At 41.1% G+C, this 19,992-nt stretch overlaps 1 protein-coding gene across 4 annotated transcripts in view; it reads right to left on the bottom strand.

Moving 5' to 3' along the window:
* The window catches only part of ctnnd2a (catenin (cadherin-associated protein), delta 2a), a 247,828-nt gene that overhangs the window by 84,623 nt on the left and 143,213 nt on the right, over positions 1-19,992 (bottom strand). For 3 of the 4 annotated variants that reach the window (XM_085762953.1, XM_085762950.1, XM_085762952.1), the window contains exon 12: positions 18,630-19,002. In XM_085762953.1, coding sequence (XP_085619079.1) covers positions 18,630-19,002 — 373 coding nt within the window. The remainder of the gene's footprint in view (positions 1-18,629; positions 19,003-19,992) is intronic. The other variant, XM_085762951.1, reaches the window with a different exon arrangement.

Here is a 19,992-nt window from a genome sequence, read left to right as displayed (position 1 = left end):
TTCTGCTTTAATAAACTAATGTACATGGCTTCATTCAGTGATATCTCCACAGACATCGTATGTCATGTGTCTTGGATATCAAAACATCAAATAATAATAAAAAAAAGTTTTCCAAACATACCAAGTTGTTTGGAGGTGTCCTAGCAACAAGTGGTGGACTTTGATACAATACCAAATTATTTGCTTGTACTCAAATATTGTTTATTAAAATCATTTTTATAACCTCTTTCATTATCCTCTCTTTTCATCTCTCACAATGTGCATCCTCTACCTTCTCTATCACGCCTCTATGCAATAAACTAAGGGAATGGAAAAAATGTGCAGTAGCTTTGGTATACAGTATGGTCTGAGAACAATTTGAATGCGATTAAATCTTGTACTTTTTATAGTACTGTAGGGTGGGTGCTCTGCTCTGTTTATACATGAATTCCTATCCCATCTGTTAACACACATGTGTGTAATTTAATACAAAGTACGGTAGAAACTTCAGAAATTCCTCCAATAAAGAGCAGCCAGTAAAAAATACAGGTAAAGATGCACAAACCGCTTTGAAGTGCTGTGCTGGGTCTCCCTAATTAGAAGCAACTTAATTAAGATGTTATCCTGGAAAGTAGTCGACACTGTTGATGTGCTCTGCTGACAAATACTTGACAGAAAGTTTAAGCTGCTCCTGGGCACACAGCCAGGGCAATAGGATTCCTCTCAAGTGCAGAGGATTACTGCTGGTAGACAAGGATCTCTGATGTATCTTAACTTATTTTCTCCTGTCAAGGACAAAGATTAATCTAAAAATGTCCCATCTCATGTCTGAGGTCAAACTGTTCAATATTTAACTAAGATCATGATCGCTGTCCAACTTTAAAGTAATCTCAGTACCAAAAGCAGAACCATAGCTGGGCCAAGAGTTAGACGAATCACAAATTGTTTTTTAATTCTTAAGTAGGAATGAACCCCCCCCACACTATTTACTGACTATTTATCACCCAGTGACAGCATTTTTAATTCGAGAGCACATAAAGATTTTATTCAAATCAACCTGATTAGGAATGGTTGACAAATTTTGACAAATGGCTGCAGCATTTAATGTCTACCACAATGGATTTTCTGTGATTTGGTCCTTGAGACCTTAAGCATTATTGCATGTTTTGCACATGCTCTCCCCCTTCTGCTAAAGATTTTTTCTGTGTGGAGCTCTGTTGCGGCTGAAAGAACTTACAAATCTCAGCTGGAGTAAGAGGGATCAATGAAAGGTGGAGAAAGAGAGACGGTGATGCTTGCAATGGCATAGCAGACAAATGGAGAGATAGAGATGGTTGGATGGAGCCAGGGATGAAACCCATCCAGAAATAAACAACGTTCAAGAAGGAAAAAAAAGAAAAGAAACTGCAGTGTCTGCAATGAAAACACCTCATTTTCTGTACCCATTCTCCTGCTCCTTACCCACTGCTCCCTATTTACTGATGATGGGTAAATGGAAATGACTCTGAGAGGAGAAACAAGAGCCATGAATAAAAGCAACAGAATGTGTTGCAGAGGCTGCAAAGGGGAGAAATGATGAATGGAATAAACAGAGGAAGTGAAGATCGCCTCTCCTCTCAAGCTCATCACATCAGTACGAGAGCCCACATATGACCGTCTCCCTCTTCTCCTCCTCCTTTGTTTTCATATACCACCATCCTTGATTTTCACTCATGCGCTGCCTCTTTTTCTTGGATGAGTCTGAACTTTTTCCATCCAGAGGCTTTTACAAGAAGCACACATAGTAAGAAAAAAAATCAATAAGCTTTCTCTATGGCATCTTCCAGCTGGGAATAGGGGGCTCAGGAGGTTGAATAAAAATGAACAAAGGACTGAGTGAGAAGAATGAGAGGTGTTGAATGAATGAGACTGACTTAGACTGAATGGAACACAGACAGATGAAGGAGGGAAAAGAGCGAGTGATGAAATGTACTGTATGTCATTGGTGGGTTTTAAAAGAACTTGAGCAACTCTAATATAAAGTGAGTTTATGTCCTGATAATAGCTTATATAAAACAGTATACAGCATCTTAGTGGTATCATTAAAGCATACTGTAATGTATTCTTGTTCAATTTATTTAAAAAAAAAAGAGGTAGAAATTTATTTAATGAAGATCTAATCAAGCTGAGTCATGAGTTATCTTGGAGGAATAATTATGTAAAAAGTGTCAAACACTGTGAGAAGGGGATATTTAGATTTTTATGTTCTAGTGTTCACTGTATCACTCTCCATTGATCTGTTCTACTGCTCACATACAGCATCAATTTACAGCCTTGTATGAGCACCGGTCCTATCTACTATTTGCCCTTTAAACAATTAGCTCTGGATAAGTGTGTCTACTTAGAAAATGACTTTTGTAAGTGTGTGTGTATGTAGGTGTGTGTACGGCTGGCATGGGTGGGGCTAGTGATGGGGAACATTGGTGTGCAGGAGCATGGAGCGATTTGCCAGGGTAAGGGAAACACAAACGCTGGCGCTAGTCCTTGCAATTAGCTGAACACACAAAATTGGAGAGCTAATTGAATACGGTATTAAGCTGACAGACAGGTGTTCATTGGAACACACACCCAGTGAAGGGCACGCAGACATGCACGTGCACAGCGGACTGAATATACACACGCACTGCGGTTAAGCACAGGCATAAACATCCGATAAACACAAACACACCCACGTAAGCGCACACCCTTGCATGCCGCATATACACTGAAGATACACAAACAAACACGTCCATATCTACAAAGAGTCAAAAATACGCACATATTCACACAGCTATTATCCCATACTTGCTGATCAGTAATTTTCAGCCCGGTGGCACAATTCCCCCGTCACACAGTGCAATTACTGGATGTTTACATAGCCAAACAATAAACCAGTGAAACATACACTCAGTCAAACATTCATTAGATGGGCCAATAGAAACTGAGGTGACCTGGACCATTACAATGTATCACACACCACCATCATTAAGACTGAGCTGTGTATGTGACTGTATCCAAAGCAGGAATAAGGAATTATCTGCTGCCCTCGCACCATCTATCTGAATATTTGTGTGGTTGTAGTAAAAGGTGCAGTGTTGTGCAATGGGCTTTTATCATGTTGCTGCTTTCACCACGAATGAAGAGTGTTCTCTAACCTTGTTCAAGGTAGTAGGCAAAGCTATGGTTTAGTATTACTGCCTGGATACAAGAGGATATGAGGGCTGATTAAAATGGTTTTCATTATTTTTCTATTTTTATCCACCATCCAAATCCACATCAGGGAAAAGCAGCACATGAAATGAAAGACAACTCTGGTTTCTGCTTCACGCGCGACAAACAGTCATGACATCAGTGACCCTCCATCAGCGGAGCGCCCGTCAACGATGTCCGATACGATTGAGAAGAACCACTCCAACTTTAGCCACGTTGCAACACAAGTGAACAAATTGACCAATCAAATCCACATGCACTACACTCAGTCAATCAAAGTGCAGGCAGATGATTAAGATGCTGGATGAAGGAGCGCTTGCTGAAAAATTACGGCCCCATTGTCTCTTGATTTGCAATCTGAGATGTAATCATGTCAATGAGTCTGCTCCGGCCTCTAAATGACAAACAAGAAAGGTGAGCTATTTTTACCATGATGATGCTAATGAGGATGCTAGCCTATGTATGCATGTGTGTGTCTGTGTGTGTGTGAGAATCATATCAATGAGGCTGCTCTAGCCTCAAGATGACATACAGGAAAGGTGAGCTATTTTTACCATGGTAATGCTGGCCTATGCATGCATGCGTGCAGGTATGGTCACATCATGTGAGCACCAAATGCACCTTCATGCCTCACCCCTAATGAGGGTGCCACACTGTCAGTTTGTGAGCCAATGTACATCATGTAACCGCAAATTATTCTGCCATGTGAATCTCACACTGATAAGGTCAAGTTGGATATTAGCACTACGTATGTGTGTGTGTGTGTGTGTGTGTGTGTGTGTGTGTGTGTACAGTATGCGTGGGTGTGTGGGCGGATGCATTTGCACATGCGTGTAATGCATTGATCAACTGTCAGATTCACATTACAGGGCCAGACATTCTTAAAAAGGTCAGAGAACTGCCTTCCTCTGTCTTGATTATTTTCCTTTTTGTCCAACACACACCTGAGAGTTTCCTTCCAAAGAGTTTGCCAGAAACTGGTATTTAGCTAAAAAAACAACAACAGAATGACAGAATGTCTGAAAGTATATACTATGTGTGTGACTGTGTGACACACAGTAGAAGCCAGGATTTCCACTGAAAACTTTCAGGAACAGATTTCATTTTACGTTCATTGCCCAGTTACTGGGCTTTGTTGAAATTCTTCTGCTCCATGTCTGAACATTTGTTAGTGCACGGTCAGTCTATTTTATGGATGTGCTGTAAAGACCACATGCAGATCAAACACTAAATACCAAAAATGTAATCACCGCAAAGTGTTTGACAGTGCATTTGTCTCTGAGTGTCAGTGGACCATAAAATGAGCAGCCACTGGGCACAGATTCCTAAAAAGCCTCCCACTGATACCAAGATGTTGTCATGCATATGCGCTTTTCTAAAGGGGTTTTTACTCAGCACAGACAAAGTCACTTCACAAGAGACTCTAGTTTGGGGGCCTGACTCAGTGGGGTAGCTGAGTAATCTATAAGAATTAAGGGTTCAGGAGCCATTTATATTTTAATAATTATCAAGCTGTTACATTGTCAAAGTCAAAGTGTATTATAGTGTAAGGAACAGGTAGTTGTGCAGCTCTTATGAACTGAATATCCCTCCATAATTCATTGTGATTTGCCTCTGCCCCGGCATTACAGGGTAATTTTAAACATACAGTTCACCTTGAGGTGACAAAACTCTCCTTGGGCCCTGTGTGAGTTTGTGTGTGTGTATATTAATATTTCAATATTACCTTGTGTGCAGCATGTTGCATAGTGCAATCAGCAAGGTAACACAAGAGGGAAGGGAAAACTAATAAACCAGTGATTAGCTTATGCACCTGCTATTCTCATTAGTTCACACTGGGCAATAAGACAGCACAGAGAAACAGGGGCAGTACTGCATTTGCTAAAATCTGTGCAAGACAACACAAAGATACTGCTGCCTATAACGACTATGGAGATGATGACACAATGAGTAAGAAGGTGGTAGTTATAAAATATGGATTAAACAACAAAACATGATGTAAAATGAATTATTAAGACAATTGAGTGCTATTTCTTGACAAGCACTGCGGTGTGCAGGACATCACGGTGCACGGTAACAGCTGAAAATGGAGGGATTACTGTCATAATGATGATGTGATTGTGATACTGCTGCCTATTATGTGGATGTTCATATGTGAGTGTAATATCTCTAACACAGTAACAGGTAATGCGCTCTCATAAAAACGGCCAGCTGCATTTAAATGTTTTTGCTAATATTATCATAAAATAAAATTAGAAATCTGACAGCAATATGTAAACAATAAAAGAGGAATCTATTTGACAACTAAGATCCTTTATTTTCTGCCCTTTTATTCAGTTTGAGTTGCGATTTCAGTTGTCTTGCTGCCTGATATTCACTGGGTAACAATTCAATGATACAGATGGCTGCATTCTCTTAAGTAGCGTAATTGTGTGAGAAAACGTTTATTTTCTATGTTCATCCATCCTTGCAAAATGATTGCAAGCACAAAAGTCAAAAAACAAAAACATGATGGAATAAAAGTTAAATTATTTTCCACCTTGAGCAATACAACTCTGATAAACCCTGTGTCCTAGGAATGACATTTCTACACAACCCAACCCGAACACAAAACTGTAGGAAACATAATTCTCTGGCTGGATTATGTTCACAGGCAATGCTTTCTTTTTTTAAGAATCAATAAGATATACATGGACTGTATTAACAGCAGAGTCACCAGGGAGTGGTTGGTGTGGATGGCAGGTGTACAAAGCACATAACTGAAGTTAACATCCAAAGGCCTGACAGGTAGAATTTCACTTTCATTAAGGTAAGGATAAGACTGTGGCTTTGGTCAAATGCAAATAACCAAGTTGTGTCTGGAATCTGAAACATGATGAATGCATAATTTTGACATACATTTCCATTGCGTTGACATTAAAACACAATCCAGTCACAATTTCTACTACAACTATGTGTCCTGGTTCAGTTCAGTTTGTAATTCTTAGGATTACTGTGAAAGCTCTAAAACGAAGGAGCTGGAAGTGGCCAAAAATGTATTTTCACTAAGGACTCCTTTATCGTGGTTTGTATGTATGTGTCAAATATCTGTGGTAAATGTTGTATGTACATAGCAACTGAATTAGTTCCTCTTCTTTCTCTGGAGAATTTGTACATAATATTGATTCATCCTGATGCAAATATACGGTTTGCATTTCACGAGATTCATGCCTTGGCACTGGCAGATGGAATTTCAAGAGTACAAAAACCAGTGAAGTGATTGAGGCAAATACACAAAAGGTACAAAATGTACACAGGGGAAAAAGCAAACACAATCATGCATGAATCCACACCGCAGCGAGTGCCATGGCCTGCACCAAACACACACACCTTCACTAGGAGGGGTAAGACAACACCACCAACCTTGTGCAGTGACTCATACGACAGCAAGCCCTGCATCTATTTCTCAATTCACCATGATCCCTCTCTCCTCCTAATTGTCTCTCCTAGATTCCTTCTCTATTTTTTTTCGCTCTATCTCTTCCTCCCGTCACTCTACTCAAGATTTCTGTTTCACTTGAGTCACGGTCAAAGCACACGCACACACACACACACACACAAACATGCGTGTTGTGGACAGAGATGCACACTCAGATTCAAATATGACACTATTGTCAGCGTGGTGTGCAGAGTCTGAGGCGCCACCTCACACCCCTGCAGAGAGGAAGAGGGAGGAAGTTTGATAACAGGGAAAAGAGACAGAACCAGAGAGAGAGAGAGAGTGTGGAAGGGATTAAAATAGAAAAAAAAGAAGGCAAGCATGTTTAATAGACAAAGACCAGCAGGGTGGGTGTCAGAATAGGAACTGTGTGTTTACTGCATGAGGGAGAAAACACTTGATGTGCAGGGAGGGGATGCCTCCACTTACCAGCCTATCATCATGGTCGAGCCAAGTGCACCTGCAGAAGTGTGATGTAGAGATGGAGAGCTAGATGGAGAGATGGATGCGTGATGGAGAAGTGTTTCTAAATTGAATCAGCACTGCTGGAATGCGTCTGACTAATTTTATCATGACTCAGTGGATTGACTCTGCAGATAACAAGCGGAGAGTCTCTGATCAAAAGTTTCCAAGGATGGAAATAAATAATAAAATAAATCATAATGAGACAACCAAAAACCTATTTTTACATGGTAGATAGAAGAGTTTCTCCACACAGTAAATAACTGATGTACAGTACTGTAGGGCTTCTTGACAATAGCTACCATCAGCACTCTCTCCTCAATGTATTTATGTTTGTTTCATTTACCTGGGGTAGTTTCAGTTAGCATGTTGCAGTGTAGCTACACAGTCCAATCTGGTGGAGAGACAGATCAGTTTCCACTGAAACCGTTGAGAGGTCAAGGGCCTGGCTTAAGGGCATTTAAGTGGTGGGTGGTGGGGAGAACTGTTTTACCTCCTCATCCAGATTCATCCTGACAGTCTGGGGGATTGAAGCACTGACCTCCCAGTCACACGCCTGCTCCTGGGCTTCCTACAATACGGCCCCATACAGCTGACCTGTATTTAGTTTCATGCTCCTGTGATCCTGCGAGTTTGACAGCTCATACGCAGAGTTTGTTCAACTTCTTGCAATATGTGTTTTCTGCCTCTCTCTCTTCTGGTATAATATTGACATTGGCTTTGCTTTTTCTGAGGAGCTTTTCAGAGGGGAGTATTCAAATGAGATGTGTGTCAAAATGTTGTGCAAGAAATCTTCTCTCTCAGCCAAGAAGTCGTTCAATATCATTGAGAGCAGCAACTTTCAATGACACAAGAAGGTTAAATCGACAATATTAGAAAACTGTTTCTTTCAAATCTCCTTTTGCCCAGTTAGCTGCTGCTTTGGTATCTTTATCTTCTGTGTGTTGGTAGCACACCTGTGAGCCAGTCTCCTTTGATTAACAAGAGAAGGAGAGAGAATTGGATTAAGTCCAGAGGTGGTTTTTATTTTAGTAACGGTCTAATATGAGGTAACTAAAACATGCACACAGCATGTTATAGCACAGGGCAGCATGATGGCTGAATCTGACCACATGTCACAAGAAATTACTGTTATGATTTTGATCATAATGTTGCTATCCGCATTTTACAACTTTACTTACAATTTCAAATGAGCACAACAAGCAAAAACAACCCTGGGCCTTTTCTTACACTTTCTACAACAGGTTTACCCTTGTATTGTCTATTTCCCTCTTTCTGTCTTATTCATACCTCCTTTACCTCTGTTCTCCCAGCTTCAGCTTTATTTTAGTTCTGTGTTCATTACTGAATCCCACTGGGTCCAATAACAAGCACTCGACACATGATTTCTTGCAAGCAGCTCAGCTGAAAGGTCAAGGTCCCTCTACAGCGTGAGAACAGTGCATCTCACTGACCTTAACATCCACAAACCCATGGAAGATTGTGCAGAAGATACAAGCAGCTGAAGCAGGGAAGAATGTCACTTGAAATGAATGTCTGTGGTGAATGTTAATGAACAAGACTGGGTCAAAATCCAGCGTATGGCTGGGCCACATATGGTCAGTGATTGGGGACAGAGTTGAAAACTGGTGTGTCAACAACTGACATATCTTCATTGTCCCAGTTGTCAGCTGGTTTCAGATCTTTATCTGCTTCTCTCCTACTCTTTGTGCTCACATACACATTTTAATGCAGCCAAATCCCCATTAAAGCTGATCTCATTTACATTGCTCTGCTTCTAGTGCCAGACAACAGAACAAGGGATGAAATAGTCACTGAAACGTGGCCCATTAACAAACTGCTGCTCCACCTCTTTGCCATTAACTGAACAGAGCAGACTAGGGAGGGGTGTCCCTCTCACTTGCAGGGTACTGGGAGCTCACTTCAGTGGGAACTAATAGGAAAAAGGCGCTATAAATCAAGTGACAAATGTGCTAAATTGGCATGAACTACGTATAGCACCCTACTCGGTGCCTTTATAGGAAGTGTTTGTGCCAATTCATGTTATAAAAGCGACAGCCAATGGAGGGAAACGAGCAGCAGGTTAGGGTTAGGACTAGCCAATGGTATACCTTCATGCCTAGTGTAGTAATTAGCTGAAAAACAGTATGACACAACCAGTCAGTCAGTCTTTCAGTCACAGACGTTTGTGTTTATAGGGATGGTGCTGCGGTTGTTGAGGTCAAGCCAAAAAGGTAATTAAAGGAGAGATACATTCATCTGAGTGTAAAGTCAATAACACTGAGTTCATGCAAGACTGCGCTGAGGTCCAAGTGAAAAATAAATAAATAAATCCCAGTACTGTCTCATGAGGCTAGTTATATTGATAGCACTGAACTGCACTACACATAACTAGAGCTATAACTTTAACTGAATTCTGCTCGCATTCAAGTAAAATGCACTCTATACTCACAGTCAGAGCTCATTATAACACAGAAAGGGCTCTGAGAAACATATTTGGTCCAAAAAATAATACGGCTTTGATAAAAGAGGGAGCTTACTAATCAATAAGATTATTGTCTGCCTAACAGAAATGATGCAGTATTCCTCAATAGAAATAAAAGGTATCACTTACTTTAAAAAATACATAAGGTACTCTAAGGATTATTTGTTCTGTTGAAATGCATAGGAGAAATAAATAAAAACATTTTTTTTCGAGACAATTTCATTAAGTATAAAGGAGAAGATTATGAGTCCAGCAAACTTTTTCAAAAGTTACATTTACGGTTCTTTATGTGCTTAGGTCTGTTGATGGAGTATAGTTAGGCTGTGCTGTCAAATATGAGCTAGAGGAGAGGAGAGGTGAAGCAAGGCTTGGAAAGGATAGAGGATATACAGTAATTTTGCTGGTGTGACATTTTCCCATAATCCCTCTGAAATGCCGCCAGTGTCAGGAGACGGAGAGGCAGAGGGGCGGTGGGAGGAGGAGGGAAGGAGAGCATCTATTATCATACTTTTGTTAAGTATGAGGCAGCTCAAACATCATATATTAACCTTTTTCCCCTACCCGATAGATAAGGTTGGCATGCTGAATAGAGGCATTTGCATGTGCCTGTGTGTTTGTGTGTGCGTGTGTGTAAAAGATTTTATGGATGTTAATCAAAGAAATGCTAGTGGCGGTAATTACCATGAAAAACAATAACGCCATGATTGGATCAAAAGAACATGACAAATTCATTATTGACATCACACACCCATGTGCAAGCACACACACATACACATAATGAGAAGACATGGTTCTGCCGCTGAAACGGTGAAGACAGCAATTAAATCCACAATCGGGTTCTGTGATCCACTCTCCCTGCTTCACAGCCAAATATTATGCATCCCATTTTATGCCTTAGCCTCAAGTTTTGTGTATATGTGAATCTTATCTACGTTAGTTTTTTCCATTTAACTGGGCCTAAATGCTTCAATGTTAACATCTGTATAAACGCACCTCTGTGTGACCACCCAGTGGCCACCTCATTCACGTTTATCTGTCCGTCTGTCTCTCTTTGGTCTATCCTTTTATCTCCGTGGCCTCAGATTTAGGGTGAAGCTCACCACAGCAGAGAAGAAAGCAGATGAGTGCTGTTATCATTCCAAGGTCACACACACATACACACGTGCACAAACAGATAGGCCACCTCAGAAAAGGAAAATAACTACAATGGGCAATTTACCCAGAACAGGCAGGGATGATGGCCAGGGCACAGATGCGTACACGCACGCACGCACGCACACGCACGCACACACACAAGTAAACACACACGCATACACACACACACTGTGCCTCAGGGGCCAAGGCTCTGGCAATGCATCATTACCCTCCCTTGGAGGTGATTCCATATCCCAGCATGCATTTCTCATGCGGAGAGGAAATTACCCCTGGGCCGTGCTGAGAGCCAATAGAGTGTGTCCTCTCTCCTCTGTCTTTCTCTCTCTCTCTTCCTTCCTGCCTCTATCTTTCTTTCTTTAAATCCCTTGCTCACCCTATGACTGTGTCTCTCACACCCTTATTGTCCTCCCTCTCTTGCTCCGTCCCCCTGAGTCACCCATTTACCAACCTGTATTTTGTCTTCTCTCAATGCCATTTCATTTTTTCTCTTAACTTTTTCTACACCTGATGCAGAACACAGATTATTAACAAAGGACAAAAAGGTACTGACAGGCTTTCGTCCTTTCTGTCTTGCTCTCTTTTAGTCAAGCAGTCGTTCATGGTGAGGTTAAGCATGTGTTTCATTTCTGCTATCCTCTAAAAGCAGAGTGCAGAAAGAAAACATCACAAACGCTTCCCTAGTCTATCCTTCATTAAATTCTCTATCTTTTCTGTCAATGAAAGATTCATATAAAATGGACCATTTAAGAATAATTCAAAAAAAATTTCAATGACATGGGAGGTTTATTGTCTTCACAGATTCACTATTGAGAGAAGGCAGCTAAATTGTAGAAATAAATAGTTGTTTTTTAAAGGGCTGTTTGCTTAATTGTTCTAATTCTGCTGAGCTAGAGACTAGAGTTATAATACGCCCTGTGGCACTACATCCACAGGGTGACGAGCTGGTTAGTGTGCTAACTAGAATACAAGAAAAGCATGAAAGACACATTCTAACACTACTGTATGTAGCAGTAGCAACACTTTCAAACACCTCCTTTAAATATAATTTAACACACTCACAGGAGTTTCAGTTATTACCTGTTGCAATGTGTAATATGGGGTCTTGACAAATCATCTGGAATTGCAAAAGCCTTTGTGGCTAGAACATGGGTCTACTGTGAATGGCATTAAAAACAGACAGAGTAGGTAGTTTGTATTTAACACATCTTATAATATATAATATATAATGTGTTACATTTTACTTCTAATTTATGATTAATGATAAGGTTTTTGATTGATCCATTTTGCTGCATGCCTGTTGCCCTGGTACTGTTCTGTAACAAAGGCTGCATTACGTGAGTACAGCAGCTGTGTATGCAGCAGTAGAACAAGAACAAGTGGTACCAGCAGTTATTTTGCAGCAGTAACAACAGTCTCACAAGCGCTTTGTCTCTCTCCATGGTGCTAAAACTTTCGATCCCAATGTACTCTCTGTCTCTGTCCGTGGTGCTGAAGCATCTCATCCTGTCTCTTCATCTGTTTCAAGCCAACTGAACACTTTCCACTTTTACAACAACATATTTTATCATTTTTTTATTATATCAAGCAGCATATGAAATCATAAAAAAATGCTTATTTTTCAATTTCCTTTATTTTTCTGGCCACTGATCATTAGACTACTCATTCCACAGGTTCAGTGATACATGAAACGGCTCAGCTCATTGACCATGACTGTGTGCAGTCTGGCAAACAGTACTGTGGAAAACTTTTAGTCACTTAGACAGCATGACAATGACCCCAAACATAAACCCAAAGTCATACAGAACTTCAAGATCTATTTTTAGGAACAACAAGCCCTACAACAGATGGTATGTTTCTTACAGAGCCGTGGTATCAATATTATCAAGTCAGTCTGGATTACTGAGAAAGAAACAACCGAGACAGTCTTAATCCAGTGGACTACTGTGGAAAACTCTCAGAGATGTTAATAACAACCTGCCGACCAGACGCCTTGAAAAAATTCATAGACTGAATATATAAAACTTTATTAAGTTATTTTTGAATGCATCTTCACTTTACTCTTAGTGCCTAAATATTAAACGTATGTTGAAACTTTAAATTTCATCCAAGCAAATAAAAAGAAAAATTCAGGAAATAGCACTGCAGGCACAAATGTATTAGTGGACTGGCATCAGGTGTGTTCACTTAACTATGCTTCGCAAAACCTGCCTGTGATTATCTGGTAACACTAAATCATCTTACTGCAGGTGTACAGCATGGACATTATAGTCCGACAATTATCACTGTTGCTGATAATGCTAATGCCAAAGACAGTACAGTTTGTTGCACTTCTTCAATAGGCAGGATTTGAAAATTTAAGTTCACGTATGTTTATTATTGCTAGTTTGGGCTTGTCAGTACAATCCTTGGCACTGCTCATATTTGTTGACAGCTCCCTCGAACAGCAGAGCTTTCTACCACATCCAACTTTGTGCAGGTGTCTCTGACTGAATTGTATATGTTGGGTTACCGCCAAAAGCAAAAGCAAAAGCACAGGTGCTGCCATTAGGTTGCAGGTTTTGTTTTCTCACATATAATCAGCGGGGGAGTAATCTAGCAACAGTGTCTAGAGAACCAATGGTTATATGCAATATAACTGCAAGAACAGTTTTGAAAATGGAGAGTGCTGTATTAAATTCAGAGCACTGGACTTGCCCGATGGCCACAGCAGAGATCTACTTCAAGTAAACATAATCTGTTTCCAGTTTACACAACAGAAATTCCCAGATGTATCACGCAGTAAACTGGATACTGTGGATGTGAGTGGGTCTTACTTTCGCTTAAGTGAGTATTGGATCCCCAGACTGAATATAATCCTATTGTCAAGTCCTGCCACACATTCACACACACATACACACACACATGCACAAACACGTAGGCTGCCTCAATTTCCATCCAAAGCAGGTATCCTGTTGGTGGAGTTATACATACACGAAGGGAATACAACAGCTCTGTTTCTCTCTAACCCAAAACACCACTGACCAACTCGCAGCAAGAGTAATCTAATAATATCTGTCTCACTCTCCATTTCATGCGCACACACACACACACTAAATCACATGTCATTGTGCTTTAAACCGTGCAACATATGGGAATGCATTGCATCAGCCCTATGCACCTCAGACACTCACTCACACGCATGCATATACACACACAGTTTCCGTCCCTGAACACACTTACTCACACGTGCACACTGTACCAATTCACAGACATGCACAGAGTCACCACTGACCGTTACAGATTTGCCATAAATAGAGCGCTGTGCTCAGGCCGTGAGCCAACAAACACGGACGATAAATAGCGAGCGCTGACAATGACATGTCACACCGTATCACATCATATCAGGTTACTGTAAATAGCAATTTCATGTCAGCAGCTCTATTGTATCTAGCAAATAATGGAGGCACAGGGTGTATTTCTTTTACCATTGCTTATACAATGTTGTTGTTGCACTAAAATCCGGATCACGGTTTGTTTGAAATATCAGGTCTTTGTGCTGGTAGCAATCTTCACTCAATCAGAATCTGAGTTTTACATCAAACATATAACAACTATTGTTGGGTGGATAAATGTGCAATAGGAGGGGGGGAATAAAAGTAAATGATGGGAGTTTGATTTATCTTATCTGGAGTTAAGTGCTGTGTCTCTGTTTCAGGCTGATTGAGTGGTGAGATACAGTAAGTCAAGCACACACCCCCACAGCTGAGACAATACTGCAGTCTGGTTTTTGATCACAATGTTACAACTTTTCCTCCTTTTTCTTCTTGTCAATCCTCATTTCTACAAGTCTCCACATTCATCACTACTCCCCTGTATGGTGTCGGTTGCCTACTATAAGCTTTTCTAACAATAACCACTGATACTCCTCTCCTTGGTCCCTGACTCCCATCCTCCCTGAGCCAATGTTCATTTCTGTCTTTCCTCCAGTTCTTACTTACACATACGCACTCTGTTTACCGTCAGTCCCTCCCTTCTTTTTTCATCTTCATTCTTTGTGTTCTCTCAAGGTATGTCTCTCTTATTCCCTTCAAAAATGTCTCTTTGCCTTCTCTTCTTACCGCCCCCTCCTTTATTGTCTCCGTAGGTCTGTGCTCAACATCTTCATATTCATCGTGCTCCCTACATTGTTTTTAATATTCAATTTGAGCGGTAAACACAGTGGGGGCGAGGAAGAGAAAGCTTTAAGGAAAGCACACACGCAAAACAATTAAGGCCAACGCTCTGACTCTACTACATTACGTCTTAACCTCTGCCAGGCTTCTGCTTCATCTTCTTTCTTCTATTATTTACCTCCCTCCATTTTCCCACTTTCTACCAAATTCGCCTCCTGTTTCCATGTGTTTCCCACCCACCTCTCCCTGCATGCCTCCTTTCTTTCCTTCCCCCTCCTCTTCCGCTGTGTTCCTCTGCCTCATCTTCACCAGTCCCTCCTTCCACCCCTCCTCCCTCCCTCTTATCTGTCTTATCTCCCTCTCTTTCTCCCCTTCTCTCTTACTGCCATCCATTAGCGGTTATTGAGTTTTCTCTTTGTGTCACTGTCCTCACCTCTGCTCTATCACGCTCACTCTTCTCCGACTGTAATGGTCCCCAACCGTGTAACTGGCAGCCATGCACACCCGCACGCACATAATACAGTAATGCACACAGGTTATGCACATAATATGCTTAAGAATTATATTAAAAAATACATAGTCTCCTCCTACGCACATACTGCACGCTCCCCCACACACACAGTAACACACAGAGACATAACCTCTGCCCTCACTCAGAGTGTTCCTTGTCTCTAATAGCTGCTAACTCATTTAGCACTTCATGTTAGCTCAGCTAGATCCAATTACAGCAAGAGAGAGAGTGAAGTTTGAGTAGGAGGCTATTTAACCTCATGGCAAAGAAAATTGTAACACTTCAAATGTAACAATTCAATGATATTAACAGGTCACAGACCTATCAAGTTTTAGGAAATCTGAATTAAGGGATTTAATTACACGTTACATTAAGACAGTAAAGAAGAAACAAAATTGGCAGATGAAGGTTTCTGACTTTACAACTTGAAAAACTATGAATGGACAGAATAGTAAGAAGGAACAGGAGCAGAACATGAATTGATTCCTGGACTGAGCCTCTTTCAAACTCACATCACTACATCACATGTTTTTATGTACATAGAAATATGTATGTCTTCCAAAACAATGTAAAAAACTATGTGGTCATATTTATGTGGATACAGTACTGGGATTGTGTTGATATGGAAGTCTATTCATACTCTTTTGTCAGTTGTCATGCACTTTGGCTCCCTGTAGTCCTGCATTACTTGTTCAACACAAAAAATCCCTACAGCCTTTGTTTGGAGCCTGGAGCTTTGTAACACTATCAGGCTCCAGCTCCAGTATGAATCTTAAAGCAGTCTTAACTTTTAATTAAATAAGGTTTTACTGAACTCTGCAAGGGGCTTTCAACGCACAAAAGAGCTCCCAAGATTTTGGTACCGATTACAAAAAAGCTGCAATTTAATGTCTACAATAAAGTGCAAAAGCAGAAAAAACAAGATTCAACTCTTGCTTTTATGCACATACTATATAAGGCTAGAAGCAGTAGCAGTAAAGCAAACAAAGTGACCTCTTTGTTAATGACTCCAATGGGGCAATAATAATCATTTTGTGTAAATATCATAGTTTATTTATGTAAGTGTTTTAGAAAACTAAACCCCATTCTCCAGAGACTCAGTTTTACAAGTTAGAAAGAAGAAAGAAAAAAAAAGCGTATGTGTGCTACTACAAACCCTGAGACTGTTCCTCGTCTTTGTGACCTGTGCTTCTACTTCTTGTCGCTGTGTCTCTTTGAGAAACTTATTTCTGTCTGTTGCAACTGTTTATGATGTTCTGTGCTGACGATGTCACAAATACTGACTGGCATATACCTTATAGAAAACAGAACATATATTAGTGCACTGCCTCTTGCTGAATTCAGGAAAAAACTTTTTGTTTGTTCACAACACAGTGCAGGAAACAGACAACAACCAACAAGGACTTCCCAAACCTGGTATGAATACGAATGAGATCAGGTCAGTGCCTTGTATTTTGTTTGGACTGTGTGTGGTCAACGTGTTAAATCGAGAATGTGGATGAACATTTTTGTGTAACCGCTGTAAACAACTGATATTGTGTCCTGTTCTCTCCTATTCTCTGTGTTCACATATACAGTACAGTATTCAATACAGCTACATTCCCAATAAAACTGTTTCTCATTTGATGTCTTTTTCTGTTTCTGCTGCCAGATGACACCAGTTTGAAATAGTGTCTGAAACACGGCCCATTAAGGCTACATATTAACTTCCAAGCCATTTCCAAGCTGCTGCTCTCCAGCTGCTAAAAATCCTAATTTTATAACTGTGACGCCATCTGACAAAATCACCAAACGCATAAAATAAACAATGAAATGGTCACTGTGACTGTGAATTTGGCTGTATTTACTTGTAAAATGATCACTCAGTGACTCAAGTTAGAAGCAGCAGAATATCCGTGTTAGTTTGTTCTGTCTGGATCAATCTGCTCCTAGATTTGTCGCAATTTCTCTTAAGACTCTAAATCTAGGGAGAAATTCACAAAGTTGGCAACCGAGCAGGCTGTTAACTTTGTAAACTAACACTGAGAGAGCAACGGCCAATGGGAAAACTCCAACTTAATCATGTGGCATTTGGCTGACCTATGGTACAGCTCAGATCTCTCAACCCTATCAGTCAGTCAGTCAGCTGCAGACATTTGCACTGGCCCCGGAGGACATGGTCTTCCATAATTCTGAGTCACTGTTTATTTTCCACAGTCATAACTCACCAGATAAAATATACATTTTAGGAATTCTGTCTCACTTGCAAAATTTAAGCCAACCTATAAATTATGTTTTCACTGACATTAGGGGACGTTAGAGATAATTTGTGTTTGACTGAAAGACTGTTTTGGGTCTGTCAATCCGAGCACATCAGTAATAAACCAACACTGCCTCACTCACAGGACTGAGGGATCGTGAGGAGATTGTGTCTTGTCAGTATGTTAAAGTGTGTGTGAGTATGTGTGTAAATGTGGCACTGGTGGTCAATAAAGGAAAGAACTACTGTATATACCTGTCGGTGCAGTCCATTTACATTTTTCATCTGACTGTGCATGTCACTCAGCTGTTCTTTCTCTGTTTCTTTGCCATTGTTTTTTTTAAAACCTTCCATCTCTTACTCTTTCATCTCTCTCACAGTGTCTCTCGACCTCCCTCTTTCTCTCCTGCTCACTCTCTCTATCTCCCTGTCCTGTGATTGACAGCTGCTGCTGGGACTTGATCCACACACGTCGCAGTCCCTCCTGCTCTGTAATTAAAGGAATTATACATCAAGAGTCCTGTGAAATATATATAAATAAAGAGGGAGAGTGAGCTTTGCTTAATTGTGGAGACAAGAGGATGGAAGTGATCACAGCCCAGTAGGACTCTTTTTACACACAGCTTGACACAGAGGGAGGTGAAATGGAGCTTCTGAAGCAACTGGAGTTACACTGTCTTCTAGACTTGTTTTTTTTTTTCCTTTACACATATGTATTGTAGGTTGGGGACAATGCTATAGTAGTGAGCCTAGTGGGAATTCATGTTTCACTATCTAGTAATACATGTAAATGTATGTGTGTCTTTGCCCTCACTCATTAGCTCATGGCATGTCGTTTGCCCTAACACAACGTGTCTCATGACTTTTCACACCTTGTTTTCCAGTGAATCCCATAAAAAAAACGAACACACACTCACACAGCCACAAGCCTTTCACTCTACCTTGGGTCTTTCTGAATAGAGTCGATGGAGGGTGATCGCTGCAGGCTGCCTTCGGGCGGCAGGGCTGGTCCAGATTTGCTGTAGGGCGATTCCACCACCGAGGGGCAGTACTGCAGGGTGCGGTAAGGGTCCGCCACGTAGGGGTCTGAGCCATACACATCTCCGCCTCCGCCACCTCCGCTTGAGGTGTAACCGGGCCCCACCGTGGCATAGTTGTTGGTCCCGCCTCGGCTGTAGTTTCCCGTCGCCGTGCCGTGACTTCCTGTGCGCTGCAAAGGGGCGGAGTCGACACCAGGGGAGGAGGGAGCTATGGTGGGAAAGTAGGGACAGAGGACATAACTTAGGACCTGGTCATGGAGACACTGGGTCAGGTCTGCCGGGGCAGAGGAGAAGAGGAGAGAGTGGAGGGAGAGGACAAAGGGAAATGAGAGGAGAGGAGAGGAGAGGAGAGGAGAGGAGAGGAGAGGAGAGGAGAGGAGAGGAGAGGAGAGGAGAGGAGAGGAGAGGAGAGGAGAGGAGAGGAGAGCAGAGGAGAGGAGAAGCAGGAAGGCAGAAACAGAGATGAACAGGTTGTTGGGAGAAGACGAGCGTGTCTCCATATGGATGGATAAATATTGGCCACATGCCCAGGATTAACAACAAGGAACAACACAGGGAAGGATTGAAGAGGGAAAAGAGAAAAATATTGACAAAAGTTGTGTAGATACTCAGAGATCATATTAATGACTGCTGGGAGGAAAATCTGAAAATATAAAATACAGTACATAGAATTATCGACTGTCAACTGCATTGACATTGGCAGTGTACTGTACTCACAAGGCAAACTTATTCTTTAGAGTATTATATCTCTGTACAGTTGTTATATAACGCTGTTGAAGACATTTCTTTCTTATGTTTTTGTTTTTTCAAATAAAAATGACGAATAAAATCGCGGCCTCAGTAAAAAGAAGTGCTTGACAACTTTGTTATAGTTCTGTTCAAACATGAAGTGCAGTAGCCCACTAAAAGAAGCTTTAACTTTCTCTCTCGGCGCTCAACACACAGCACCGACGGTTTGTAAACACAACAGTGGGTACACTGTCACCCAGTGACTCATTAGCCTGTCATTTCCTTACAATGAAAAATGGAAACCAAAGCCAATTTGCGAACAGCTAGAAGTCAACTGAAGAACATTCTTTTTCTGTAAAAATCTGCCGGGTGAGCAATAAGGACAACAACAAAAAAATACATGAAATAAATAAAACAACAAGCTATCTCTGTTTTGGAGTGAGATGGAAATTGAATGGGGATTTGCTCAGGGATATGAGCAGCCTGCAGGGGCACAGTAGCTGTCACCTTCTCTCCCAGTCGTGTCGGGAGCGAA

The sequence above is a fragment of the Trachurus japonicus genome, chromosome 20 (genome assembly GCF_045865225.1).
Source record: "Trachurus japonicus isolate A0001 chromosome 20, Traja_1.0".
Taxonomy (NCBI): Eukaryota; Metazoa; Chordata; class Actinopteri; order Carangiformes; family Carangidae; genus Trachurus; species Trachurus japonicus.
Note: the sequence above shows the minus strand (reverse complement) of the source record. Positions and strands in the feature narration are given on the sequence as shown.